At 46.1% G+C, this 15,129-nt stretch overlaps 3 protein-coding genes across 3 annotated transcripts; all 3 read left to right on the top strand.

The window, feature by feature from the left end:
- Positions 1-85: 85 nt before the first annotated feature.
- Positions 86-1,936, top strand: dynll2b (dynein, light chain, LC8-type 2b). The gene is made up of 3 exons (XM_030100738.1): positions 86-241; positions 914-1,058; positions 1,141-1,936. Exons 2-3 carry the CDS (start codon positions 927-929, stop codon positions 1,276-1,278), a joined length of 270 nt encoding a protein of 89 aa, XP_029956598.1. The 5' UTR covers positions 86-241; positions 914-926; the 3' UTR covers positions 1,279-1,936.
- A 799-nt stretch (positions 1,937-2,735) lies between these two features.
- Positions 2,736-8,312, top strand: heatr6 (HEAT repeat containing 6). Its single transcript, XM_030101601.1, has 20 exons — positions 2,736-3,030; positions 3,147-3,254; positions 3,344-3,484; positions 3,562-3,677; positions 3,791-3,905; positions 3,984-4,085; positions 4,174-4,338; positions 4,421-4,665; positions 4,744-4,918; positions 4,992-5,198; positions 5,323-5,422; positions 5,498-5,877; positions 5,992-6,114; positions 6,225-6,311; positions 6,486-6,620; positions 6,704-6,826; positions 6,902-7,026; positions 7,121-7,217; positions 7,420-7,624; positions 7,748-8,312. The coding sequence occupies exons 1-20, from the start codon at positions 2,743-2,745 to the stop codon at positions 8,308-8,310; spliced, it is 3,600 nt and encodes a 1,199-aa protein (XP_029957461.1). The 5' UTR covers positions 2,736-2,742; the 3' UTR covers positions 8,311-8,312.
- Positions 8,313-10,207: 1,895 nt separating this feature from the next.
- On the top strand, positions 10,208-15,109 carry ddx52 (DEAD (Asp-Glu-Ala-Asp) box polypeptide 52). Its single transcript, XM_030100824.1, has 15 exons — positions 10,208-10,315; positions 10,535-10,778; positions 11,117-11,256; positions 11,393-11,578; positions 11,674-11,817; positions 12,414-12,525; positions 12,619-12,691; positions 12,839-13,042; positions 13,134-13,224; positions 13,311-13,433; positions 13,521-13,671; positions 13,910-13,985; positions 14,313-14,384; positions 14,471-14,755; positions 14,965-15,109. Exons 1-15 carry the CDS (start codon positions 10,229-10,231, stop codon positions 14,999-15,001), a joined length of 2,025 nt encoding a protein of 674 aa, XP_029956684.1. The 5' UTR covers positions 10,208-10,228; the 3' UTR covers positions 15,002-15,109.
- The last annotated feature ends 20 nt before the right edge of the window (positions 15,110-15,129 follow it).

Genomic DNA, 15,129 nt, shown 5'->3' on the forward strand with positions numbered 1-15,129 from the left:
CGTCCGAGGGAGAGGCGGCGGGTGGAAAGCGGTGCATCCTGGGTGGAAATAAGATGCAGGCGCTGTCCGCGAGTAGAAAACGCCGTCAGCAGGGCGAGGCCTGGCTGCAGCCAATCAGGTGCGGGCCCTCATATGGAGGGCGGGGCCAGCGCGCCATGCTTCCTTTCATCCACGAAGAGGGGGATTGTGCAGCTGGACGGACAGCACGCTTTTTTCCACTTTAAAACTTAACAGAGACACGGTAAGAGGCCGAGCCCTGTCGAAATGGTCGCGTCGCGGCGTTGCGGAGCTCGTGCACAGGCACGAGGCAGCGGCGGGCCCTCGGCTGCTGTGCGCTGGTCTCCCAGAGGCTGCCTTCACTTTCTTTGCATTGTTTGCAGCTCGAGCTGCAGGAGCTATTTACAGGAGAAGATGTCGCGACATTCTTCTCGCGGGTGTCTTCAACGCTACAAATGTTTCTGTATCACGGCACGTTTTGTCTACAGGCGTCTATTGATCTCAAGATGTAACCCAAGTTTCCAGTTGGATAAAGTACCCATACTAGCACTGATGTCAGGCTCATCTGCATTGGATGAAGTCACTGGCTAATCAAGCTCTCATTTGTCAATCATTGCCATCTTAAAGTTAATAAATCACCTGCAGGTGCTGCCTGCTGTTCAGTCCTGTCAGTTTAACCAAGTATATAACCAACAGTGGAAATGTGTTCTTGCTGCTCAGTTGCATTTGAATGTAAACTCAAAGAGTGCTCAGTGGAAACTTAGTTTCAAAAGTACATTGCATGCTGTGAATACATTTAACTGAATATAAACCAGAACACTCAAGTACAACTCCCTGAAACGTTTCTTGATTACGTTCTTTTTCTGCCACTGTCAACAACTGTCTCTCATAATGATTTTTTTTGCCGCCCCTACAGCCAGAAAGCCACCATGTCGGACAAGAAGGCCGTCATCAAGAATGCAGACATGTCTGATGAGATGCAGCAGGATGCAGTGGACTGTGCCATGCAGGCGATGGAGAAGTACAACATCGAGAAGGATATCGCTGCTTATGTGAAAAAGGTATGCCACACCGCCTCTCCATAGTGTGGAGTTAAATGAACTCCTACTGGTGTTAATGAGCTAATTTCCATCTCTGCTGCAGGAGTTTGACAAGAAGTACAACCCCACATGGCACTGCATCGTCGGGAGGAACTTCGGCAGCTACGTGACGCACGAGACCAAGCATTTCATCTACTTCTACCTGGGTCAAGTGGCTATTCTACTGTTCAAGTCTGGATAAAACGTGTCTTCTTACTACTTTTAATTCAGCCATCACTTCATTTGTGCCACACTGTACATTTGCTGCCATTTTCCTGCAGACGCACCTACCTCCTGCTTTTTTTAGGCCCGCTATTGTTTTGCCACTAGCTGCACTACTACCATTGGTGAATGGTGCTTTAGTTATGTCAGGACTGGTGGGCGATGCATCATTCATTAAAAAAAATAAATAAAAAATTGCCAATGTACTCCTTGTGACAGAACTTGGTTGGCATTTGCACATGTGGCAGACTCAGCTATAGCTCATGATTTCTCATTATGGCTCATTTGTTTTGCTGTGCACTGATGCATAGACTTGTACATTATTTCATATGAATATGTTGTGAGATAACTTATTTTCCTCGAATTAAAAAAAATGAAGAGCAACAGAATTTTTTGTTTAATTTTCTGTGCCATCTGTCTAAAAAAAAAAAAGCCAAAACTGTTGCTTGTGCTGAATAAAATGTATTCCATGCTCTGAGGTGTAAGGTTTTGTACATGTCTAACATTCCTTTTTGCAAGTGAGTTGTTTACATTACTGCTGTGTATCTGCGATGTATTCCGGTGTCATCTGGTCTTGTGGTGTTTTGAACTTGTAGCGCACAAAATGACTTTGACAAAATAAATTTCTTTGAAATGTTTTGAGTGTGTGTGCCTTACAACAATGCGTTGCGTTGCCAATGTCTTCCAAGGTCATCTCAACAAATAGGGTGTTGGGGCAGTTGAGAGGTCACCAGTTCAACACAGCAGCATGTACACACCCACAGAAAATCCAGGCACTGGTGTCAAACATCGACATGACCCAGAGTCGGCATGCAATTCATTCCCTGAGCCGAAGTTGCAAAGTCTGAAGAAATTCAGCAGTTTTTTTTTTTAATGAAAGTAACTGGTGGTCTGAAATTGCTCAATGTCGGACAGGTTCATTAATAGAAGATACAACACTGGCATCCAGAGCTGATCTGGAGAAAGCAACAATGCTCCTAGCCAAAGGATCAGTGGTAAATACTGGTTATTTTATTTCTCGTGAAATATAATTTGCATCTAAACTGTATAAAGGAGATGTATGCCATTTTGATGGCATTGAGGTGGGTTAGAGAGAGTAAGATCAACAAAGCAATCTGCAGTGACTCAGTGTCTGTATCAAAGAGCTTCCAGTTAGGTATATATCATGCAGTAGAGACCAGACTTAATTCATAAAGTAACGCTGGAACACAAAAGAATTAAGGGACAAGGGATGGAAATTGTATTTATGTGGGTTCCTGCTCATGGAGGAAATGAAAGAGCTGATTAGATTACATTCCTAAAAGAAACGGCACTGATGGAGAGAATATAATGATGATGGATGGAGATGTAACGACCAGCAGGTGGCGGTAGTGCAACAGCATGGGACGCAAGCTGCCGCTAAACGTCAAGGAAGAAGAAGAAGAAGAAGCGCAAGACTGAAAACATGGCGGCTCACGCGGGGCTGTCGGCACCGGCTGTCCGCAGCGTTTCTAGCTTCCCCGCTTCGGCTCTGTCTGCCGAAGCCGCTCCCTTCACCCCCATGGCGGCGGACAGCCGGCAGCCAGGCTCCCTGTCGGACGCAGAGAAGCAGTTTTCCCGCTGCGCCTCCAAACTCAGAGCCCTGCGAGCAAACTCCGGCCAGCTGAGGGAGGAGCTCAACCTGCTGTTTGACCAGCTGCTGTCCGAGAACTACAACAAAACCTTCGAGCCCAACATCAACATCCAGCCAGAGGTAACACCAGACACATTCTCTCTTCCTCACAGCTTGGTACAAACTTCTCACCCTGTGGCTCTGCATCCATCCTTTAAGTTATTCACTTGCGCTGAGCCTTTTCATTCCCATTGCAGGATGTGTGTGTCCTGCTGAGGCATGTCAGCTCCCTGGTGCCATTGAGCCAAGAACATCTAGTCATCAAACTCTGCCAGCTGGTTCACCATCTACTTAACCAGTTAAAGGTAACCTGCTATAACTTTATGCCAAATGTAACCTGTACTGACAGGCCTGGTATTGGTAACATGCAGGGTCTTACTTTCTTTTCTGTAAGGTCATAATGGATGAGCAGACCCTGGATGTGTTGGTGAACTACACCACCCGTGCACTGAAAGTGTGCGGTGCATGGACACACTCGGACATCCTCCTCGCCCTCTCCACTGTGGTGTATGGAAATGGCCCTCAGTGCCACCAGGTGCTCTTTCACACATTGAACCTTTTGAAAGTGTTCAGTTTGTTGTTGTTTATATGGAGACTGTTTCTCAATCGCAGCATCTCGGCGAGTTGCTGCGCGATGACGGAGTCCTGCAGCAGTACAGCTCCACGTGTCAGCCGAGTCTGGAGTTGCGTCGTGTTGCTCTCACCTGCATGGCGAACATTTGCCTCAGGTAGGCTCTGGCATCCACCTATAGCTGTGTTGTGAATTTTTCTGTGTGTATCGTCTCTCGCTGTGTCTCTCACGCACACTGTTTTCATTATTATTTGAATGGTGTCCCTGCAGGATCCCTGGCCAACCCCCTCTGGATGATCAGTACAGAAGCGTCTGCTTTCGAGTCTTCCTCCAAACACTGCAGTCACCTCAGCCTCCCCACACCGACGAGCTCTTCTACTGCCTGGTACTTAAAGTCATCGCATTGAAGTTTTAATGACTAAATGTGCAGTTGTTTGAACTTGCTCTTGTGTCGCCAATGCAGGTGATCCAAGCAGCGCTGAAAGGAATGCAGTACTGTCTCTCTGGTGGGAAATGGAAATTCGGTGGAGGGGAGGAGCTTGGGTCTGTACTGGCTGCTCTTAAGGTGCAAAGTCCTTTTCCCATTTGTGTGGTTTTGTTTCACTGCTGTCCAGGTCTTTGACAGTCGGATCCTGCTCGTGTTTTTTTCTCAGAGGCTGATGTTCCAAGGCGCTCCTGGAGTGAGTGTGGAGTGGCTGACGGTACTCTACCCAGCACCTCTTCCACAGTATGAAGCCCTCTCCCCACCGAAACCCGCCGGACTGCCGAAGTCCTCTGAACCAACGAAAGATGCCACTACATCCGGAAAGGCATCAGCGGTGGGAGTTGTCATTTTTGTCAAGGGTCATATCACATTCATCACTAAACTGCTAATTCTTTCTGTTCCATTTGTCTCTGAAGAACAAAAAGAGAAAATCCAAAGGAAAGGGGAAGAAGACAAAAACTGAGGAGAGCAAAGGTGATGAGAGGGATGAAGATGAGAGAGATACTGGATCCACATTGCAGAAAGGAGAGGGAAGAGAAAGCGGCAGAGGAGAAGAGGCCTTGCTTAAACCTTCGACTCCATTTCTCTACCCATCCTGGAAGAGAAGCAGTTCAGACTCTGAGTTTTCCGACCCAGAAGGCACTGCACAGAGCAGATTAAGGTATATAAAACATTACCCCAGCCCCACTCATTTTAGTAGCTGTCCACAACCCAACAGCTTCTACAACCACTCTTCCAGATTAAACCACGGCCGTGTGCGTCAGGGAGCGCTCCACTGCCTGCTGGCAGTAGTGAAGGCGGTGGAGAAGAGGACTCTGTACGGGTACTGGTCGTCCTTCATCCCCGACACTCCTATCGGGGGGCCTCCGCCTCTTACTCTTCTCACAATTATTCTCAAAGACCCTTCGCCAAAGGTGCGCCACATCTTCTAGTAAGTTTCCAGCCCTCCCGGGCTTGTACGATCGTCACACGGTCCGCTCCCTCCAGGTGCGGCTGTGCGCGCTTCAGGTGTTGTCGGGAATCCTGGACGGCTCCCGCCAGTTCCTGGCCGTGGCCGAAGATACCGCCTCCCCTCGGACGTCGTACACGCCTTTCTCGTTGACGCTGGCCACCACCATCAGAGAGCTGCACCGCTCCCTCAGCCTGGCTCTGCTCGCCGAGACCTCCCCTCAGACCCTGACTCAGGTCATCAAGGTACAATATCCTGCTCCTCGTTTCACAAGCTTTGTTAAACCAAACATAGTGAGTATAAACTAGTACATGTTCTCTAGCAGTGAAGTTTGTCATCCTCTCCTCCTCCTCCTCCCTCGTCTCTCAGTGTCTGGGCTTCCTGGTTTCCAACGCCCCCTATCATCGTCTCAGACCTGGCCTGCTCACCCAGCTCTGGAAACAGATTCGTCCTCACCTGCGCCACAGAGGTCTGTATTATTTCGGTTGTGGTTGAGTGAGAGAAAAACGAAGCTTCTGTTATCAAAGCTGCTCTCTGTCCTCAGACGTTAATGTCCGGGTGTCAGTCCTCACGCTCTACGGGGCCATGGTGACGACTCAGGCGCCGCTCCCGGAGGTGCAGCTCCTCCTCCGTCAGCCGGAGGACGGCGGCGGCGGCAGCACAGGCTCCTTCACGCCTCAGAATGCGGCTCTCAGCTGGAGACGGAGGGATGGGACGTCCTCGCCGGGCCGTGCGCCGGTCACGCCCTCGCAGGAGAGATCATGCGCCCCTCGCACTCCAGGGGAGGAGGAAAGCTCCCCGCCGTGGCTGCTGCAGCTGTGCGTGTCGCTGGTGACGCAGCCCAGAGAGGAGCAGTCGGACGGCGAGGGAGTGGGAGGAGGGGCGGCTTTGGAGGCCTCACCCGTCCGACTAGTGGCTCTACAGGTGAGACAGTGAGGAAGAGGGCGTTTGTCTTTGATCTGCTGGTGTTTAACGGTCTTAAACGGATACTTCTCAAGTTGTGAAGTGTTTATTTTGTGGGCTTCCCTTGTGTTTCAGGCCTTGTCCCACTTGGTCCGTGGCTACTTCTCTCTAACCCAGACCTGTCTGTGTGAGATCGGTCAGGTTAGCGCTCGCTGCCTCGGGGAGACGGACCCCTCCATACAGCTGCATGCAGCAAAGGTAGCATGAGCTCAACATATTTGAATCTGCGGTTAATCCTGTAGTTCACTGCTAGAAATCACAGTATTCATGACATACAGAAGTGAACCAAGCACTGGTTTCTCTTCTAGTTGCTGGAGGAGTTTGGTACGGGGATAATCCAGCAGTACAGAGGAGAAAACAATGTGCCTGAAAGCTCAAGAGTTCCCATAAGTCAGGTATGCATTTAATCACTAATCAGCTTTTTATCACTTTTTATTAAACTGCAGGAGAAACTTCATTCACCATCGGCACACTGCAAGACTGTCAAAACTTAAACACAACCATCAAACTGGAGATGTCGGTGTGTTGCTATGTGGTTTTTATGTCCTAAATTCATCTGCACGATGCAGGTGGTGCAGTTTTGGTCAGAGGTGCTGAGTGGTCCGCTGAACGCGGCGCTGCAGAACGAGCAGCACCCGACGCTGCAGGCGAGCGCCTGCGACACGCTGTCCTCCATTCTGCCCCAGGCCTTCGCTCAGCTGCCCGTAAGTTTCCCCCCCCCTCACTCAGCCTCTCGCCTGCGCGTGTCGGACGCTCATGCCGTCGCCGGTGCGATTCTTCGTTCAAGGACAAAACGCAGCTGATGTGCGTCACCGTGCTGCTGGGGCTGACCTACATGGAGAACTATCTGGTGAAGACTGCGGCCGTCAGGGCTTTGGGAATCTACATACTGTTCCCCTGTTTGAGAGAGGTCAGCACATTTCTGAGCTATTCTGAGTGCACTGAGCATTATTTCTGTCCGAAGTAAGAACTATTTGCTTTTCAGGATGTTATGTTTGTGGCGGATACAGCAAACGCCATCCTGGCTGCCCTTGATGATCGATCTACGAACGTCCGTGCCAAAGCTGCCTGGTCGCTTGGAAACCTAACAGATACACTCATTGTTAACATGTAAGATATAAAGAAAATAATCAATTGTGAGGAAAAAAGTAAGGTCAAACTTTACTATGTCGAGCATAAACATTTTCACATCAATTTTCATCAGGGAGTCCGTTGGCGTGGATTTCCAGGAAGAGTTGTCGGACATGCTGCTGCTGAAAATGTTGCAATCGGCCAACCGAGCATCAGCCGACAAAGACAGGGTGAGACCTAAATCCATACAGAAAATATTTTTTAAAATACTATACATGTTTTTTTTTTTCAATTTTCATATGCTCTTTTTGGAGGTGTCTGTTGGGAAATTCATATAGATGAATCTATCAGACTGGAATGCATCCTCTCCCACGCAGTTCATTTATATGTACGCTGGCTCCGTTCTGTCTTTCCTATCCTCCTGTATCCCAGGTCAAGTCCAATGCGGTGCGAGCTCTCGGGAACCTGCTTCACTTCCTGCGTGAGAGTCAGATGACGCGGTCGGCGTTTCAGCGCCCGCTGGAAGACGCCGTTCTCGCGCTGGTTAAAACCGTCCAATCAGAGGCCACCATGAAGGTCCGGTGGAACGCCTGCTATGCCTTAGGAAATGCTTTTGGAAATCCTGCGTTACCTCTTGGTAGGTGCTTGTTGGAGAAAGCTAACTTTTTTTTATTTTTATTATTATTTTTTTTTTTGTTACTAATAGAGTATAAAATGTGTGTTCAGTGTTGCTCTCTCATGACTCACTTCTTCCCATCAGACTCGGCTCCCTGGTCCCACGACGCATTCACTGCCCTCTGCAACGTCGTAACGTCCTGCAAGAACTTCAAAGTGCGGATCAAATCTGCCGCCGCCCTGGCCGTTCCCGCTCGCCGTGGCTGCTACGGAGACGCGGAGCGCTTCAGCCGCGTGTGGCGCTCGCTGGCCACGGCTCTCGAAAACAGCGAGGACACAAACGACTTCCTGGAGTACCGCTACAGCGCCAGCCTGCGACACACGCTCTCGAAAGCCCTCCTGCATCTGCTCAGCGTCAGCCAGCTGCAGGACATGCCCGCCCTGGCCGTGTCGCTCGCCAGCGAGGAGGGCAGCGGCATCAGAGAGCATCTGGTCAAGTACCTGAGGGCGGAGGAAGGAGGTGTCGAGGAGGCGGAGGGAGAGAAAGACGCAAAGGAGGAGAGTTTCCATCCCCAGCAGAGAGCTGGAGATCTCCTGCAGACTCTGAGCAGAGTGAAAGGCTTGAGGGCTGAAGGGGAGGAGGAGCGAAGTAAAGAAGTGGTCGTTCATTTCCTGGAGGATTTGCTCAAGACTTGTGAAGACACTTAAAAGCTTTTTGTTTTTGTAAACGACTGAAGCAAAACGGGACAAACAAACTGTATGGCACAAGTCTGATTAATAATTTCAGTCATGGTAACCTTCTTTCAGATAATGTCTACACAACTATCTGCGCACGACATTAGTCAGATTTTATTTATTCTGATCATGAATTGGCCAGAATCCAGTTCTTGTGTCCAAGTTGTCTTAAAACATGCTTCTTCTTTTTGTTTGTGTATTTTGTCACATTATTTAAAAGTCGAAGTCACACAAATGAGTGACTCTAACAGTTTTTGTTTTTGTCCATTTGATATTTTTACTAGAATTATATAAAGTGACAGTAAAAAACATGAAACCTTTTGAGTTTTCATTGTTCATTAATCAGCCTGAAAATGTTGATGATCATCAAAGTCATGACTCCAGACATATACTAAGAGCTTAACCTAACTCCATACCAATATTCCAAAATATGTCATTTAAACATTCCCGGTGCTGATAGACAAAATTAGGAGGAACACAAGCAGGAATAGACAACTGCTGTGAAGTGGGCTGGGTTTGAGCTCACACTAAATATAAGATGCTCATCTGACGTTGAATTGATGTGGCTGCAGCGTCTTAATTTGGGGCTGATTTGCACTTAAAATATTCTTACTATTTCAAATTAAACAATTTCATATCAATCAATTTGAGTTTAAAAGGGATCCTACAAATTCTCAGGGCAGCTGTCTGCCAGCTCACTGACTCAAATACGACTGACACTGAAGATCATTGACAAGTTTTCAAAACCACTTGTCAATGCCTCCAACCTGTGTACCTAAAGCAAAACATTACTATTATGAATACAACATGAAAGAGTTCATGCTTATCCCTGTTTTATATTTTATTTAACACAGTTTTGTTCCAGTTTAAACACATTCTGCAAGGAATCCATGTATCTGATTATGTATTTCAAGAAGTCTGGAGCAGAAAAATATTCCAGCAATCGTGAACAGTAAAAGCAGAATTATGTCTGACAACAGCTATCATCTTTATGTCAAGGTTCAGATCCTATCGTTACTGTACCATTCAGTCCATTGTGGAGCTCGAATAAATGTCCTTCTCACCAAGCACGAAAGCCTCTCTGACCAGTAAGAAAACCTGTGTGATGGAAATATTTTTGAAGTTGCATTTTTATCAAACTTTTAGACTATAATTCCAAGGACTAGATGCTAGTTGTTACAGAAGTCAGAAGATGGGTTTTTGTATTTCAAACTTATATTTGCTCTGTAGTGAAAATATCCTCCATTATTGTCACCCAGTTTTCATGTTCTGGGGCCTCCATCATGAACCAGTTTGTTTGTGATGACTTTCTTGGCTGCTGTCGAGAGAATCTTAAAGAAGAATTGATCTCAGATCCGAATGGTTCCTTTCAAGTGCTCCACATATATAAAGTAGCACGTTTTGGGTTCGTCCATAACCAAAATTTTCACAAAGGACTGATTGTTGTAGTCTCTTGGAAAGACTGTATTTTTGCACCTCGCAAAGTGTGTGGTATTGTCTCCAACAAAGCTGTTGAGCTTTTTTTTTTTTTTTTTTTTTTAAATATGGGCTGTAGTACATCATGTGATCTAACCTTGAGACTTTTGTTAAAAAAAACAAATACGATACAATTTACAAATGCAATTACAAATGACAAAAATAATCTTAAAGAAATTGTTTTTTTTTAATTCAACTTGATTTTTAATATTTTTGAGTTGTAAATTAAAATAACGTTTTTGCGACCCTCATTCAAAGCCGTAGTACTGAAGTTGAAATTATTTATTCAGGGTTGGTTTGTTTGTGTTTGTTTGTTCCACGCCCCGCCTGCAGGGGGCGGCGGAGCGCATCTCTGCGGCGGATGACCCGGATGTTGATCCGTGCTCGTGGCGTTCGCGCACCACGCGCTGAGAGAATGGACGCCTTCGAGTTGTTTCGGAAACTTGGGGCCGGAGCTAAATTTGATTTAAAGAGGTTCGGTCAAGACGCCGCTCGTTTCAAGGTAAACTTAGAAAACCTATTTATTTCTACACTGAGTCGAAATGTTTCTTTAAACCAGCTGAGCTTCTGTTTTGGCCAAATCTGAATGGTTCTTCTGTGAAAGTGTGCTGCCTTGTTTCTGAATGAACATGAGAGGAGAACTACTTGACAAACGACAACATTTTACCGGAGTGACACTTTGCTGTGACATACTGTATTATTTTTATTTTATTTTTTGTAGGTTTCTAAATCTCAGGTGAACGAGCCGTCCTCGGACTCTCTCTCTGCGATCGATTACTTTGGCACAAGTTCAGCGAATGGAGCCCAGAGCTGGACCCGAGCAGAGGAGGAGGAGGAGGAGGAGGAGGAGGAGGAGGAGGAGGAGGAAGATGGGGGCAGCGACAGTGGAGATTCTGCCACAGAAAGCAAGAGGAAGCGCAAAGGAGAGGAGAGAGACTCCAGGAAAAAGAAGAAAAAGATGAAAAGTGAGTCAGGAGGTGAAGGATGTGTGAAATGTTTGTAATACGGTTTATGTCACTGAAAGGCACAAGAATAAAGTCTGTCTAGGAAAACGTTACTCTTCTAATTCCAGTTTGATAGCAGTAAGGCAGCTGTCTTTCATGGCATCATCAGTCGTATCTCAGCTTGGGTTTCACTTTTGTGTTGTGTGTGCTGCCTTGGAAAAAAATCCCAGCCGGTTTTGGTTCAGATGCCATATGCCTTGTTGTAAACACATTGCTGTAATTTCAGCTAGATTCTCTAGAGAATGTTGAAGTACCTCTAGAAATGGAGAGATTCACTCCTTGTTCTTGTTCGACTGAAGCTGGCGTCGGACCAGCAAAGGAGACACCGGGAACTGGCATCACCTGGACCTCTGCACTCGACCAGAAAATACAGACCCAGCAAGGTGACGACAAAGACAAATCTTCACTTAAGAGGCTGAAGCATCTTCATCAAGAAAAGGTTTGTTCTCAGATGAAATTCATCACACAATTTGCATGTTGATTTTTGTTTTTTAGATTTTTACAAATGCAAATTTGACAGTTTGTCCCCTGAATCTTCTTGATGTAAAAATCTTCATGTATTTCTCTGATTTCAGGTGAATCGTATTCGTTCGAAACACCGAATAAATGTGCACGGCTGTGACATACCCGATCCAGTGTGCACGTTTGAGGAGCTGCAGTCTGAGTATCGCCTGAGCTCTCGTGTCGTCGAGAACCTCAGAGCAGCGGGACTCGACTCCCCCACGCCCATCCAGATGCAGGCCATCCCACTGATGATGCACGTGAGTGCAAGCAAACATGTTGGGGGTTTGTTAAATAGTACAAACAGGAAGGTTTTGTTTTGTAAGAACGTCACTTGACGTGTCTCCGTCCTCAGGGTCGGGAACTTCTGGCTTGTGCTCCCACTGGATCCGGAAAGACGTTGGCTTTCTGCCTCCCGCTGCTCGCACACTTGCAGCAGCCGGCTAACCTGGGCTTCAGAGCCGTTATCATCTCTCCAACCAGAGAGCTGGCGAGCCAGGTACACAGCACACACATTCACACTCTGTAGCAAGGTTAAAGTTCAGTGTTTGGGTCTTCTTCTTTGTTTTTAGTTGCTTATTCAGTTCAAAAATCAATTCAAGATTTGATTAAATATTTAATAATGCTAATAATACACCTCAGTTTCAGTCATTTCAGAAGAGGAGCAGACAAAGTCCTGCTCACAATTCCCAAATAGAGACTGTCAAAATGATGGAGTGAAAAACCGTAATGTTTTAAGTCTCCAAAAAAAATAGATTTATGAAAAAATACTTGATTTATGCAGATCGGCTTTACTCTGAGACGGTGAACTGCAAATGCAGTTGAGACAATATAACTCAAGTTTCCATTTGCATGTGAAACAGGAATCATTTGTTAGCCTCATCTCATCATTAACATTCCCCCCTCTCCCAATAAACGCAGAATGTTTAACTGTTATTCATCGTGTCCTGACTTCAGCCGCATGTTGCTTATAATTAGTGTTCAGTTAATTTAAAGATTGCTGTGAGCAGCTGGAGCCTTTTCTCCTTTTCCGCTGCGTTTTTGTTTCACGCTCTCTCGTCGTTTGGACAGTGTTTAATAGGTCCTGTGTTTCAGACCTACAGAGAGCTGCTCCGCCTGTCGGAGGGAGTCGGTTTCAGAGTTCACATCATTGACAAAGCTTCGCTGGCGGCCAAGAAATATGGACCAGATTCCAACAAAAAATATGGTAAAAAGTTAATTAAAAAAAAAACAAACAAAAAAAACAAATGTGATCTGATCACATTTTCTCCCCATTAACATCCCGTGTTTCTGTTCACAGATATTCTCGTCAGTACTCCAAACAGACTCGTCTTCCTCCTCAAGCAGGATCCTCCAGCTATTGACCTCAGCCGGTAGCACTTTGTTTCTCTCTGAATAATATTTAGCGACTCTTTACTTTTTGCTAAGTGTTTTGGAGCTAATGAAATCAAACTGAAGTCTTTCCGCCCTCTGTCTTGCTGTCTGAAACGAGCTGAGGTGAACTGTTTTCTGCCGTGCAGTGTGGAGTGGCTTGTCGTGGACGAGTCTGATAAGCTGTTCGAGGATGGTAAGACGGGCTTCAGGGAGCAGCTGGCCACCATTTTCCTGGCCTGCTCGAGTGCGAAAGTGCACAGGGCTTTCTTCAGCGCGACGTGCACTCCAGATGTGGAGCAGTGGTGCCGCCTGAATCTCGACAACCTGGTTTCTGTCAACATTGGACACCGGTAACGGGCGGCCAGGAGAAATGATTTAATCGGCACCTTTAATCTTCCTCGATTCACTTGAGTGGTTTTTTTTTTTTTTCCATCCACACAGAAACACGGCGGTGGAAACGGTGGAGCAGCAGCTGCTGTTCGTTGGGAATGAAAATGGGAAGCTTGTGGCCATGAGGGACATTATTAAAAAGGTGTGGTCACTTTGAAGAGCTCGGTACTCGCTGATTTTGTTTTGAAGATGTAGTAGAGTGACGTCCGCCTTGATGCTGTGTTTCAGGGTTTCCTGCCCCCCATGCTCGTGTTCGTTCAGTCTATAGAACGAGCGCGCGAGCTTTTCCACGAGTTGGTTTATGAAGGCATCAATGTAGACGTGATCCACGCAGACCGGACACAGCAGCAGGTGCTCCGACGGCGCAGCTCACGGACCTACTCACTCCTCTTCTGTGTCGGGACTGTATTTACCTTTCTCCTCCGTCCTCCGTCTCAGAGAGACAACGTGGTGAACAGTTTCCGCTCCGGGAACATCTGGGTGCTGATCTGCACGGCTCTGCTGGCCAGAGGAATCGACTTCAAAGGCGTGAACCTGGTGTTGAACTATGACTTCCCAACAAGTGCCGTGGAGTACATTCACCGAATCGGTGCGTCTGGATTATGGAGAAAGTTATATTAGGAATTACATTCTTTAAAACGACACAATACAGCCAAGGTGTTTGTATAACAGATCATTTAAAGTGTGTAGACTTTAACTGTAAGGAACAAAGGACTTGGCGATGTTGAGTATTGTATTCAGTCAAAACACTCCTTTAACCTCTCATGTATTCCTCATGTGTGTTTTGCTGACCTTCAGCTCTTTGATGCATCTCTCTTGTTTGTCAGGTCGCACTGGCAGAGCTGGACACCAGGGGAAGGCCATCACCTTCTTCACAGAGAACGACAAACCACTGCTGCGCAGGTAGAAACTCACTCGCCGTTTGGTCGATACAGTAGAATTCCTTCACACCATCTGAGGTCTTGAATATATCAGCTGAGGAGGGGATAGAAGTGAGCTGATGTTTCATGGTTAATGTGTAATTTTTGTACTATGAAACAAGGAACTTGCCTTTTTTCCAGTAAATCACAGACATGTTCCTCTGGAAGCCAAATTTTTACGAATGCTTCTGTTCATCCCTCATTCGAATTAATAAAATGTTCTTAAATTGAAGTCAGGGTGTTTTTCAAACACACCTTGTTGCTCAACATCTTGACCGAAGGTGTCTTCCTTCACTTTTTTCCCCCGCAGCATTGCAAATGTTATCAAACAAGCCGGTTGTCCTATACCTGAGTACATGATTGGCTTCAAGAAGATACACAGGTAAAATTAATTAATAATATAAATACCTTATTTATTTGACTTGTTAAAAGTTGCATTTTTGGTAATCATATTTTATTCCTGTGTAGCAAAGTGAAACGGAGACTTGAAAAGAAACCTCCCAAGAGAAGCACCATTTGCACAACTCCTCGCTTCTTAATGAAGAAGAAGAATAAAGGCAAAGCACAGAAAAAAACGCAGAAGCAGACGTCACACCCCGAGCAGAAAGAAGAAAACAAAGCACAAAAGGCAAACCAGCAGCAGAAGGTGAAAAAGAAGACAAAGGCTCAGGAGCCGAAGAAGAAACAAGCTGCAGAGAAACACAAAGTTGGTCAGAAGAAGAGGTCAAATTCTTCAGGAGCCACGTTCAAAAAGTAAGAAAGGTGTTAATAGAGAGACTAACTTGAAGCAAACCTCTCTTTGTCTCTTATGTGCCATAAAACTATAGCTCTTGTTTGATTTGTTTTTCACAGCTGATTTTCAACATCCAGTCCTGCTGATGCTTTGATTAAACTCAGATATTCAAAATGAATTCTGGTTACAACTCCATGGAAATGATTCTGATGTAACTTGTGTTTTCCAGGAAAACTGTGAAGAAGAAAAAGACAAAGACGGACTAAAAGACAGAGGAATGAACAGAGGCTGAATACAAGATATCTCAGTGATCTTTTTTCTTTTCATTTTCATACTTGCTTTGTATTTTCAGGCTGTAAAATAAAGAGTTTTATATGTAATGTTGTTCATTTGA

This window comes from Salarias fasciatus, chromosome 10, assembly GCF_902148845.1.
Source record: "Salarias fasciatus chromosome 10, fSalaFa1.1, whole genome shotgun sequence".
NCBI classification, from domain to species: Eukaryota; Metazoa; Chordata; class Actinopteri; order Blenniiformes; family Blenniidae; genus Salarias; species Salarias fasciatus.

Excerpts from the sequence above, each read along its gene's own strand:
- heatr6 (XM_030101601.1), top strand. The coding sequence starts at position 2,743 with ATGGCGGCTCACGCGGGGCTGTCGGCACCGGCTGTCCGCAGCGTTTCT. Across the intron at positions 3,906-3,983 it reads ACGAGCTCTTCTACTGCCTG|GTGATCCAAGCAGCGCTGAA; the intron begins GTACTTAAAGTC and ends TCGCCAATGCAG. Across the intron at positions 4,666-4,743 it reads ACTGCACAGAGCAGATTAAG|ATTAAACCACGGCCGTGTGC; the intron begins GTATATAAAACA and ends CCACTCTTCCAG.
- ddx52 (XM_030100824.1), top strand. The coding sequence starts at position 10,229 with ATGGACGCCTTCGAGTTGTTTCGGAAACTTGGGGCCGGAGCTAAATTT. Across the intron at positions 10,779-11,116 it reads AAAGAAGAAAAAGATGAAAA|CTGGCGTCGGACCAGCAAAG; the intron begins GTGAGTCAGGAG and ends GTTCGACTGAAG. Across the intron at positions 12,692-12,838 it reads CCAGCTATTGACCTCAGCCG|TGTGGAGTGGCTTGTCGTGG; the intron begins GTAGCACTTTGT and ends TCTGCCGTGCAG.
- dynll2b (XM_030100738.1), top strand. The coding sequence starts at position 927 with ATGTCGGACAAGAAGGCCGTCATCAAGAATGCAGACATGTCTGATGAG. Across the intron at positions 1,059-1,140 it reads TCGCTGCTTATGTGAAAAAG|GAGTTTGACAAGAAGTACAA; the intron begins GTATGCCACACC and ends TCTCTGCTGCAG.